This window comes from Drosophila miranda (genome assembly GCF_003369915.1).
Source record: "Drosophila miranda strain MSH22 chromosome Y unlocalized genomic scaffold, D.miranda_PacBio2.1 Contig_Y2_pilon, whole genome shotgun sequence".
In the NCBI taxonomy this organism is placed as follows: Eukaryota; Metazoa; Arthropoda; class Insecta; order Diptera; family Drosophilidae; genus Drosophila; species Drosophila miranda.
In genome coordinates this window covers 17,724,275-17,737,382 of record NW_022881614.1, presented here as the reverse complement: position 1 = coordinate 17,737,382, position 13,108 = coordinate 17,724,275, and the positions used below count along the sequence as shown (strand labels likewise).

The window sequence follows — 13,108 nt, the reverse complement described above, 5'->3', positions numbered from 1 at the left end:
GCAGCCCCCTGTTCTAATGATGCCTTACCCGGGCAACGTGGATCTCTGCCCGGGCTGACCTTTCCCTTTCTCTGCATCTCGTGGGAACAGGATGTATAACAAGAACAAAAACCAAAAAACAAACAAAAAAACAAATGAGTGCGGCGCTCCCCAAATGCCAACTGGGAGCAATCCCAAGCTCGGAAAGGCAGCGGCCCAAAGGCCTGGCCCAACCGGCTCTATAGTAGGGAATACCTGCAAGGTGGAAGGTGCCTGTGCGAACCCGAGGGGGTCCCATCCCGAATCCGGTGTGGGTGGCAAGGTAACTCCCGAAGCTGACACCTTGGAAGGAAAGCTAAGCAATATTGCGGCTGCCCGACCTTCTGGTAAAGCGGAGGGGGTTGACTTGCCGTCGACAAGCGCCCAAGCCAGACGCTACACATATGCCGAAAAGAGGAGTGCAGGGCACATACTCCGTCGGCAACACGCCAGCAGTGAAGCCAGCCCATCAGCCGACTGGCTGAAGAAGGTGGAATGGGCTTCGGCCGTGCTCCCGGAGTTCACCTTGGAACAGAAAAAGGTGGCTCCCCAAGCCAAGAGGCAGCGCTCGCAAGAGACACCGGGACCGGTAGCAAAGCGCTCCAGAGTGCTGCCAAATGTCTCCTTTGCGCAGATTGCCAAGGAGAGGACGCTAATTGGTGTCCTCGACAGAGGCAGCGCAGAGGGTAGAATCCCAAGGAGTCAGTGGAAGTGGGTGGAAGCCTCACTGGCCGACCGCTCCTTCGAACTCCTCGACAAAGACCCTGGACCTCCGCCAGTCTGCAAGGACATGGGGTGGTTCCAGGGTAATGTTAAGATAATTGCCTGCGAAGACGCTTTATAAAGCGGCGGTAGCGCAGGTCGGCGAGGTCTATGCTGGGGCGAAACTCGTCGCAGTCGACTGGAGCGAGGTGCCCAGCAGACCGAGGGCCAGAGTTTGGGTGCCGGCTACCTTTAAGGAGCCAGAACGCATCCTTAAGATGCTGCAGAGATGCAACCCAGGACTACCAACCTCAGATTGGAAGGTAGCCAAGGTTGAGACGACACAAGGGCCGACTAACCAGGCAGTGCTCGTTCTCAATAAAGAGTCGCTGGCCCCGATAGAGGCAGCAAAAGGAGAGCTAAACTTCGGCTTCAGCTCGGTCACCATCAAGGTGTACAAATCGGACGCGGCGGCCGCGGCGCTTCCTGTCGTCAACCCAGACGAGCAGGATGTCGCTGCGGAGATCGAAGCGCCTGACGACGAGCTGGAGCCAGACCAGGAAGGCTTCTCCTCAGAGACAGAGCTGATGCTCGACTTTGAGTCAATGTGCCGAGAGAGAGTCTCAGATGACTCGGACGCGGACATCACGGTGGTGGAGAATCTTGAAGATGGTCCTAAGGATCCTTCAAATAAATCTCCACCACTGTAAAGCAGCATCGGCTGCTCTCATACTCCGCCTAGACGCAAGCGGAGCCGACGTAGTCCTGATCCAGGAGCCTTGGGTGGTAGGAGGCAAGGTCTGTGGATTGGGGACGAGGGAATACAAGATCATTGTATCCCAAAATGAAGGTAAAATCCGTACCTGCATACTTGCTAGAAAGCACCTAAATATCTTTCTGCTCCATAATTATAGCGATAGCACGGCGGTAAGCCTAGAACTAAAAGGGAATCATCTCAGGCTGGTGGCGTCCTATATGGACCACGAGGAGGATGATCCTCCGAACGACCTTGTTCGCAAAATAGCCAGCGACAGCGAAAGGACGGACAAAGACCTACTTATAGGTTGCGATGCCAACGCCCACCACACCCAATGGGGGAGCACGGACACGAATGTAAGGGGTGAGTCACTGTTCAGCTTCATCCTGAACTCAAATTTATGCATATGCAATCGGGGTAACGACCCCACATTTATAATTAAAAATCGGCAGGAGGTCATTGACCTCACGCTAGTGTCAAGCAAACTGCTGGACACAATCAAGAGCTGGAGAGTCCTAGGAGACCACTCCTTCTCGGACCACAGGTATATCGAGACGATATTATCCTTCGATATTCCCAAACCAACCGACTATATCAACCCCAGAAAAGCCAACTGGGAAAAATATAACACAACCCTGGAGGAGCTACTCCCTCCTAACGCCCCTAATTGCCCGAACACTGAAGACAACCTAAACCGTCTTGTGAACAGGTTTACGGATGCGTGCAACAAAGCCTTCAAGGCAGCATGCCCTTCTACCAGACCAAGGGGGAAAAAGAAAGCCCCCTGGTGGTCTAAGCAACTAGACACCCTTCGTAGAACTTGTAGGACTCTATTCAATAGAGCCACAAGAACTAAGGAGGTACTCACTGGGCAGACTATAAAACCAGTCTAGCACTATACAAAAAGGAAACGAGGAAGGCTAAAAGAGCCTCCTGGCAAAAATATTGCTCCGAAATCGAGGAAACTTCGGAGGCCGCAAGACTCCGGAAAGTTCTCTCAAAAACTACCCCATCGGTAGGTTACCTCAAAAAGAATGATGGCACGTGGACCAACTCTAGTGAGGAGTCCCTACACATTCTGCTCGACACGCATTTCCCCGGATGCACATCCACCGAGCCGTCACACCTCCCAGGAGAGGGATCGGTAGAATCGATGGACCATATCCTTACAAAACGGAACATAAGTTGGGCAGTAAACAGCTTCAACCCGTTTAAATCGCCAGGCCCGGACCAGGTAATCCCGGCCCAACTTCAGAAGGCCGGGGAGACGGCCATCAACTGGCTACATAGTATCTTCAGGAAGATACTGGCGGTATGTACAATACCGCAAGCGTGGATTAAGGCTAGGATAGTTTTCATCCCTAAAGCAGGCAAAGCCTCACACTCAACCCCGAAAGACTTTAGACCAATCAGTTTATCGTCTTTCCTACTCAAAACCTTTGAGAGACTTATCGGGTTACAATTACGGACTACCATAAGTCCCCAGCTGTACTCAAGTGCGCAGCATGCCTACCGGAAAGGAAAATCCACGGAAACGGCACTTCACGAAGTGATCTCGAGTGTAGAAAAATCCCTGCATCTCAAAGAATACTCACTAATAGCTTTTCTCGATATCGAGGGAGCCTTCAACAACGTCACACCGGGCGCCATTACAGAAGCCCTGACTGACCTGGGGGTGGACCGTCACTTGGTGATGCTCATTGATCAATTGCTCATACGCAGGACGGTGACATCATCGATGGGATCGTCCACCCAGTCAAGGTATGTCAACAGAGGAACCCCGCAAGGGGGAGTTCTGTCTCCTCTTCTATGGAACATTGCAGTCAATAAGATTCTATGCGACCTGGAAGAGGGGGGCTGTAAAGTAGTGGCATACGCGGATGACGTTGCAATTATCTTTGCGGGGAAATACACCCAAACACTATGCGACCTAATGACCGCAAAGCTTGCTCGATTGTCCGAATGGACAGAATCGCGCGGATTGGGACTAAATCCCTCGAAAACGGAACTCGTGTTATTCACAAAAAAATACAAGGTCCCGCCCCTCAACCCCCCAACACTAAACGGATACAGGCTCTTCTTCAGCGACAGTGCCAGTTACTTAGGGTTGGTAATTGACAAAAAGCTTAGCTGGAACCTGAATGTCAAGGATAGAGTGAGGAAGGCAACGACAGCACTCTATACTTGCAAAAAAGCTATCGGCCTAAAGTGGGGCATGAACCCAAGCATAGTCCGATGGATATATCTGGCAATAGTCAGACCTATAATACTCTACGGAGTTACTGTCTGGTGGCCTGCCCTAACAAAAAGGACAATCACCAATCAGCTGGGCAAGGTTCAGCGAACAGCCGCCTTCTCCATCAGTGGAGCTCTTCGAACTACACCAAATGATGCGCTAAACGCCATGTTATGCCTTCAGAGCCTTGACTTTGCAGGAAAGGAGCGGGCAGAAATGGCAGCAATACGTCTTAGGGACTCTGAACAATGGGTACCCCAGAACATAGGTCACTCATCTATACTAAATAAAAACAACATGGTCCCAGCAAGAACGGACTATCAAGTTCCAATGGAGCACACGGAGACTCCATTCAGCATAATCATCCCTCATAGAGACGATTGGCTCGAGGGACTGGAGGAGGAATCTACTCTGAACAACTTAACATAAGGCAATCTTTCAGGCTTCCGGATCACTGTAGCGTCTTCCAAGCGGAAGTTACAGCAATCAGGGAGGCTCTGTACTGCCTTCACACGGTTACCACCACGGCAACCAATCTAAACATCTACAGCGACAGCCAAGCTGCGATCAGATCACTTAACGCGATCTCCTCGAACTCGGCTACTGTGGCGAAGTGCCGCAGATCTCTTCACGAGATGGCTCAACAATTTGCTATCAGCCTTATATGGGTCCCGGGCCACCGGGATATCGAGGGCAACTGCATAGCGGACGAGCTGGCCAGATCTGGCACTACAACCCCCTTCTCCAAGATAAGGATGATATTTGTATGCCTATGGCCACCTGCAAGCTCATCATAAAGGAGCAGTACACGCGACTGATAGACAACAAGTGGCAAATAGGGCCACGTTGTCGCACAGCTCGGCAAACATGGCCGACCATAGGTAAGAAGCGCACCTCAGAGCTCTGCAAACTAGGCAGGGAAAGGTGCAGCGCAGTCATACGTTCCCTCAAAGGACACTGGCTAGTAGGCACCCACGCAAGCAGGCTGGGTGCCCCATACAATGATTTCTGCCGCAGCTGCAGAGACGAGGACGAGGAGGAAACAGTGGAACACCTGTTCTGTTCCTGTCCAGCTCTCAGCAGAAGGAGGCTGCATCACTTGGGCTCTGCCTTTCTGAACGACATCTCCGAGATGTCCACGCTATGTCCCAGAAAGATCGTCAACTTTATAAGGGCATCTGGATGGGACAACTGTTGACATGAAGTCTCATCTGCAGGGAGGGAATGATCCCAAGCGGTATCACAACGGGCCGAAACCGGCCTAAGTGTGCTGGGCTCCGAGCGAGCTTGGCGGCCGTCTCTACCTAACCCAAGGTGGGGTTCTGATTGCAGTTAAATCTGTTTTCTCATCTGAGTTATTCCCATTCAATAACATTCATGGAATTGAATTTGTTGCAGTCAAAGTTCGTGTTGGCTCCGCATTTTTCTATTTAACCTGCTCTTACATTCCTCCCAGGTCTGATGCTGAGCTTTACTTACACCACCTTTCAGCAATTAATAATGTTGTTTCTACATTAGGGTGCAATGATCGAATTATTGTCATGGGGGACTTTAACCTCCCATTTCTTTCTTGGCTGCCTTGTAATGACGCTAACCTGTTGTTTCCCAATTGCCATAATGACTTTATCAATGGGATAACGGATATTTCCCTTGTCCAAAGTAATGCCGTTAAAAACATTAGGGACAGACTTCTTGACCTCGTTTTTGTTAACGATGGTTCTCTTGCTACTGTATCTAGAGCAAGCCCAATATCTCTCCCTGAAGATCCTTACCATCCAACTTTGTTGATATCACTGGAATGTACACAATCTGGACTGGTGCTGACAGTTCCATGGCTCCTTGTCACATAAAGTGTTTTCGCAAAACAAACTTTATTGATTTAGATCTACATCTCTCGCGTGATGAATGTTCGTTTCTTTATTCATTACCGAACATAGATGCAACTGTTAACTCGTCTTATAGTTCTATTTACTCCGCCCTTAATACGTTTGTTCCAGATATCACTGTACCTGTATCGTCCAAGCCTCCCTGGTTCTCCAAGTATTTGTCATACTTAAAAAATAATAAATCCCGGCTCTATAAAAAGTACCAGAAGTCGGGCTCCACGTTGGCCTTAGCTCTCTACTCCTCCGCTCGCTCTCTGTTCCTTGCCGTCAATAGTCAGTGTTATAATCATTACCTTTCACAATGTAGTAGTAACTTTCGTAAAAAATTATATTCGTTCGTTAATTCTAAGCGCAAGTCAAACGTTTTTCCTCCGTCCCTTCATTACCAGAACAAAACAGAAGCTTCTGCTGTTGGTATTGCAAATGTATTCGCTAACTTTTTCGAAACAACGTACTCGTCTCATATTTACAACGCATCCTCTCCGTATCCGTACCAGCTACCTCAAGCTAACAGCATTTTTCTGCCCTTTTTCGAGGAAAGCGTTGTTCTGGAAGGTTCGTCATCTATGGACATATCGTTTTCTGCGGGTCCAGATAAGGTACCAAGTTGCATCTTAAAACACTGTGCCCAGTCCCTTTGCAAACCCTTGACCTTTCTCTTCAACCTCTCCTTGGAACAGTCTTGTCTCCCAGTAATTTGGAATGAGTCCTACATCATTCCGCTTCACAAAAAAGGTTCAAGATCTAACATTGAAAACTATCGTGGTATCGCAAAGCTTTCCGCCATCCCGAAGCTTCTTGAGTTCCTGGTCACCCGGCAACTGCAACATCTTTGTTGCAGCTTGATATCTCCGTCGCAACACGGTTTTTTCAGACATCGTTCAACATCGACTAACCTTCTTGAGTTTTCTAACCTAATCCACCGGGGTTTTCAAATTGGTTTGCAGACGGATGTAGTTTTTACGGACTTCAGCAAGGCATTCGATTCTGTGAACCATGCTCTGCTTATTCAAAATCTCTCTTTATTAGGGTTCCCAACGAATCTTCTAGATTGGATTTTGTCCTATCTCTCTAACCGTACTCAACGTGTTTTGTTTTCTAACGTGTTGTCAAATACTGTTAATGTTACTTCAGGTGTGCCACAGGGAAGTCATCTGGGCCCGCTTCTGTTTATTTTATTTGTGAACGACCTTCCTCAAGTTATAACATACTCTACTACACTAATGTATGCTGATGATGTCAAAATCTGTCTTTCTTACTCTGATTGGTATTTGCACACAAGCCTTCAACTGGATCTAAGTGAACTACTATTGTGGTGTTCAACTAATCTTCTTTTTCTGAACCTTTCCAAATGCAAACTTATGACATTTTACCGTCGCGCTCCTCATCTTGTCTCATATGTTCTAGGAAATCATGTCCTTGAGCGAATTTCGAGTTCAAATGACCTCGGAGTCCTTTTTAATCATAAGATGTGTTTCAACACCCATATAGCTGCAACTGTAAATAAAGCTAAGGGTGTTTTAGCGTTCATCAAGCGTTGGTCCAAGGAGTTTGACGACCCGTACGTTACGAAACAACTGTACATCTCGTTAGTACGTCCTATATTGGAGTATTGTTCTTGTGTGTGGAGCCCGCAGTATAAAGAGCAGCAGGCTGTTATTGAATCCGTGCAAAAGCAATTTTTAATTTTTGCCCTTCGGAACTTTAACTGGGACTCGGGTAGAATCTTGCCACCCTACCGGTCTAGGCTAAATCTTATTGACCTGCCGTCGTTGCACCATCGCAGAATATGCAATGGCGTAATGTTCGTGCACAAGCTCCTTCTTGGGACTGTTGACTCCCAAACTCTCTTGGGTCAGATTAACTTGGCCGTTCCATCCAGACCTACCCGTACTTTTAGGCCTATCCGTCTACCCATATGTAGGTCTAATTATGCTGATCATGAACCTTTTAGGGTTTTATGCCATAATTATAACTCCCTCTGTCAAACCCTATCCCCTGAACTGTCTCTTAAACTAATTGCATGCAATATTTATAATCATTTAAATTTAGCTAATGTTTAACTGATCTTTTTCCGCCTTTAGTAACTAAGTACCATTATTAACAGTAAATTTGTTAATTTAATAAATAAATAAATAAAAAAAAAGCAAGAGACGCTCTGCGCAAAGTAGACATCCCCACTCTGCTCAAGTCCTAGTAATCTTTTGGATGAAACGATGGTACAGTGCAGTATTTTTTAATTGCTTTAGTCTTAGGATCCATCCACACCCGTGCACATGTATGAGTGTTCTCATGGAATGTGTATGTAGTATTTCAGACGTATGTATGTTTATAAACCCTTGTGAATCGTGATTATCCGTTGCTCGACTACTTCTGGGATGTGTCACCGACGCTATTGGACAGGGAGCTCTCCGTGTCGAGTGATGGTGGGGTTTTAATGGAGTAATGCCTGGACGACCCAGACTCGTTGTTACCCGGCGATTTCCAGGCTTGGGTCCGCTTTGCCCGCCGTAGCAAGATCCGGCGCACCATGAAGAACCCAGCTGCCAACAGGGGAACTATCAAATACGGCTTGCAGAACAGACCCAAAATGAAAAGACTAAACGACATCATCCAATTGATTAGGATCTCTGTGGGATCAGATCAGACAGTCATACAGCTCATACGCTCGAACCAAATCATCTTTCCTCTTCTACACTCACGTTGAACCTGCCAAAGGGTGGCCACCGTAGTATAGATTGCCATCGAGAGTGTCACCAGCATGCCGTAAATCATGATTTAATTTGTAGGTTTCACTTTACTCGTATTTTACGGGAGAAATAAAATCTGTTGGGGCGAGGCAGCCGTCCACTGACTTTTTTGGTCAGGCTTACTATGTATTGTAACGATTAAGTAGGCTGCCTATTGGGTTTTCATGCTGGGGAATTGACTATAAAAAGTGTGAGTCTTGCTTAGCTCAACACAAAAATTCTTTTGAAAATAAGGCCTTCCTAAATAATAGAACATATTCTTCGAAGGGGAGCAGTATGTATGTTAGAAAAATAATAATAAAATCGAAAGTAATAAAAATGATATATGTATTCATCTATGTGTACAGTCTTATTGCAGCAAATAAAACTTGTTGTTTCTTCTTTTATTATTGAACAAAATGGTCGTCTCGTCATTTTACTTCTTCTTTAATGAACTTAAGCCTTTTTCTTCTTAATGTGTTTTGTTTTTTTGATTTGTTTCTTAGGAACAGCAAAAAAAAGTTAATCAAAAATAAATTAAAACTTAAATAGAAAATAGTTTTGTTTGATAGTTGTGTTTTTGTGGTTGTTTCAAAAAGGTTAAATTCTAAATTATAGCGTACATTTAAGGTGGTACATTTAAATGCGGTGCTGGAGCAGCACGTGGACAACACCAAGGTTGGCTATGCCAAGGTGATGGGCGAGGTGGCCGAACTGAAGGAGGAGAATGTGCGACTGGAGGCGTACGTGAAGGGTCTGCGCCAGAAGCTGGTTGCAGCCCTCAATGGTGTCCCATTGCCTCCGCTGGAACCGTCCGGTCCGAGCGTTGGCAACATTGACAGGTATATGCATCACTTGGCCGGCCTCACTGGCCAGCCGCACAATACTATGCTCCTCAAAGGAGGATATGTCGCTTCTAGCTCTTGCTTAAGCCGGTTGTGTTTTTTTCTTGCTCCCGCATTCTCCGCCCTTTGCCTAAATATCATACAACATTGTTGTGTCTTTGTTTTGATTTATTATCGCATCTCTTTAATTTGATTCTACTTTGTGTTAACCACCAGTGTTTTTTTTTTTTTTTTTTTTTTTTTTAATCCTTGTGGACGTTGACATGCAATGACTGCATCTTTCAAGAGGCGATGCAGTTACAGCACCGTCAAGTGGCCCGTGTGACACCAGCAGAAGGCTGTTACGCGCGGATCCCAGGCAAAACGCAGCCCTCCTCCCGCCCAACCGACCGAGGGGCGCTGCCGCATGACGCGCGGTGCGTAGCCGAACCAAACGCGAACATGCAAGAAAGATAGCTATTAGACTAACATTCGAGGAAAATTAGTACTAAACTTACTAAGAAACTAAGCATGCAATCAAAGTACAAATACCACTACAGTTACTAATTAATAGAAAGGTGTGTAAGGATTAATAATTTAATAAGAGGAAGAGAATTAGTGGTGGATATAATATGGTAGAGGGAATTATAATCCGAGCATAAGACCCTAAACGGTTCATGCAAGGAATAATTCGATCTACAAAGTGGAAGGAACAACGGTATAAAATTTCTAGTCAGTCTAATAGGAATCGTGAAGTTTATGCGGCTCAACAGATCAGGGCTGTCTATGTCACCCCTGATCAAGTTGTGCATAAATATCACACCAAGCATTTTTCTACGGTTAACTAAGGATGGGAGGTTTACTAATAGTAGTCTACTAGAGTAAGATGGGAGTCTTACACCCGCATCCCAGTTAAGGCCCCGCAGAGCAAAGAGTAAAAAGTTTTTCTGTACTGATTCTATACGGTCCTGGTGTACTTTGTACTGAGGGCACCATACACAGGAGCCGTATTCTAAGATCGGACGAACAAGCGAGGTATAGAGAGTCTTTGTTATATAGGGGTCGTCAAATTCCTTTGACCACCTCTTTATAAACCCAAGCACGCTCATGGCCTTATTTACCATGGTAGAAATGTGTTCGGAAAACTTTAACTTGGGGTCTAACATAACACCCAGATCATCCACCAGCGTAATTCTCTCAAGAGAACCACCAAATAGGGTGAAAGGAGCCAACAAAGGGCTAGAACGATGAAATGTCATAACTTTGCATTTCGAGGCATTAAGGTGTAACAAGTTGGCACAACACCATGACTGAAAGTTATTGAGATCGGATTGCAAGCGAGAATGAAATGAAATGTCCTTGTACTGGACACAGAGTTTAACATCATCCGCATACATAAGTACTCGAGAGTATGTTAATACTGAAGGTAAGTCATTAATAAAGAGTGTGAAGAGTAAGGGGCCTAGATGGCTGCCTTGTGGTACTCCCGAAGAAACCTTTACTGGGAAAGAGAGGGAGTTTTTGAAGAGGACTCTTTGAGACCTAGAACAAAGATAGCTAGAAATCCATCTCAGGAGGTTGGGCGGAAACCCTAAAAGGTCAAGTTTATGCGCTAAAAGGGAATGGTTTACAGAGTCGAATGCTTTACTAAAGTCGGTGTAAATAACATCCGTCTGTAAGTTACCTTGAAAGCCTTTAATAATGAAAGAGGTAAACTCTAACAAGTTCGTGGTGGTTGATCGCCGCCTTATAAATCCATGCTGAGTTGGAGATATAAGTGACTTGCAGAGATGTTGCAAGTGCGGAGTTAAAACCCTCTCAAACATTTTAGGAATAGCGGATAACTTTGCTATACCTCTATAATTTTTTGCATCAGACTTTTGTTTGTAAACAAGTGTTTAATATAAATTCAATATTGCAACGTAACACATCGGACTCGTGCAGGCAATTTGTTATTGTTTTTTGCCCAGTCTGCTTTTCGTTATCGCTTCTTCGGTGTGCACTGTTCTCGCGCATCAGCGTTTGCATCGCCCACACTCTCTCGTGAGCATACGCGGGCTTCTCGCATTGTTGCTCTCACTCTCTCTGGATTGCCTATACTCTCCCTCTCTGTGGACTTTTCTTTTGTGTCTCTGCTTTGGTGAGTTTACTGCTCGTTTTCTGCACTTCGTTGGATCATCTGCTTTGAATTATTGCCGCTGCAGCTGATTGTCTGGCTCGCTCTGCTGTCTGCTCTCCTACTTTACCTTCGATCTCACTCCGTTCTCTTATTATTCGTGCACAGTGATTCTACTGCTGTCAATAATGGCAATCGTTTGTAGTGCAAAGAAATGTGAATTCGGTGGTGTTATCATTGGTGATTCATTTCTTAGCTGCTGGCTGTGCGACAATTTTGCAAACATAAAATGTGCTGGTGGTGGAAATTTTGGCCGGCTGAATGATCTGATCTCGAAACGCATGGGCCTGTCTTGGTCATGTCTGGCTTGTCGGGAGATTTAGGCCGAAATGCGCATATTTATGAGACAGACTCGAACTGGGTTTCTGGATGTCCGGAAACAATTTGTGGCTCTCAACGAGAAATTTCTTGCCCTTGAATCACAGTTTCTTGGGCTCAAACTCTTGAGCGAATCGCCTAGACGGAAAATTCCGCATAATGATACCAATCTCTTGCAACCTAATCCGATTGGTACGCCTGCCTCCCACCTTCATCCATAGGAAGCATTTCAGTGTAGTCATGCCACGCCGTTGTCTGTAAATCCGCCAACGGTGGCTCCGGAGTTCTTTACACCGAGCAATGTGCTTCCTTCGAGCACCCAACTCCCCAACAGCATCAATCCCATCCCTGCAGTTTCTGTGGCCGTCACTTCTGACGCGGTGAGTGCTCCTGCCAATTCGTGCTCCAATTCCTGCTCCAATTCCTGCTCCAATTCCTACTCCAATTCCTGCTACAGCCATTGCTGCCAATTCCTCTGCCCTTGTACCGAGATCTCTTTTAGGAGTGGCTCCACCATCTCGATCTCGCTCGGGACTTCAACTTAAAGCAGTGGTCCCTCGGAAAGCAATATTTGTTTCTCGTCTTATTCCTGAGGCTACAACGGAGGATGTTAAACAATGTCTTGCCGCTAAACTTAACACTTCGCCTGTTGATATAGTTGTGACTAAATTTACATTTAAACATAAGCGCAACATATCATCCTTTAAAATTCTTCTCCCTGATCTTTACTATCCTGTTCTCTAGAACCGTCAATATGGCCTGAGCATACAATTGTGCATGAGTTCCTTCTCAAAGATTCGAACTCGAATCCAAGAATTACCGAACATGCTCCAAAAAACTGATGTACTATTTTTCCATGCACTATCAGAACGTTCGCAGTTTGCTGGGAAAATTGCGTCAAATTCATACTAATAGCGCGTCCTTTGATTTCGATGCCATCGCGTTTACCGAAACCTGGCTTAACTCCTCTGTCAATGATCACGAAATTTTCATTGATAGTTACACTATTTATTTCTGGTCTGATGAGCTCGTGAGGTAGCTCAAAGGGGGCCTAGCTGAGGCCACCGGACGGGTCGCGGGTTGCGGATAGCGAACGGCCTACCTCGGTAGGTCAGCTGCGAATAAGCGGGCATCCCTCACGGGAGAGTACCGAAATAAGCAGTCCCGGACAGCCAGCGGGTGTTAGCTAGGTAGCAGCACTGACGATGCGCTTGTGGTGCCGCCTCAATAAGTAGCTCACACACTCCCACAATACACAATACCTACCCACATCCCAACCCCCACACCCACCTCACACCGGGCCGGACTAAGTGTGTTACTCGACCCGTGCCGAGAGTCAGCCTGGCTGGGGGCCCGGTATAAAAACTAGCCCAGTCACTAACGGAGGGCTCAAGGACTTGGCAGCCCCCTGTTCTAATGATGCCTTACCCGGGCAACGTGGATCCCTGCCCGGGCTGACCTT

General features: G+C 46.4%; 1 protein-coding gene across 1 annotated transcript; it reads right to left on the bottom strand.

Annotated features, from left to right (window-relative positions):
- Window positions 1-7,819: 7,819 nt before the first annotated feature.
- LOC117193132 lies at window positions 7,820-8,703 on the bottom strand. The gene is made up of 2 exons (XM_033397864.1): window positions 8,302-8,703; window positions 7,820-8,229 (listed from the first exon to the last, which is right to left on the bottom strand). Exons 1-2 carry the CDS (start codon window positions 8,372-8,374, stop codon window positions 7,967-7,969), a joined length of 336 nt encoding a protein of 111 aa, XP_033253755.1. The 5' UTR covers window positions 8,375-8,703; the 3' UTR covers window positions 7,820-7,966.
- Between the last annotated feature and the right edge of the window lie 4,405 nt (window positions 8,704-13,108).

Excerpts from the sequence above, each read along its gene's own strand:
- LOC117193132 (XM_033397864.1), bottom strand. The coding sequence starts at position 8,374 with ATGATTTACGGCATGCTGGTGACACTCTCGATGGCAATCTATACTACG. Across the intron at positions 8,230-8,301 it reads CACCCTTTGGCAGGTTCAAC|AGATCCTAATCAATTGGATG; the intron begins GTGAGTGTAGAA and ends CTGATCCCACAG.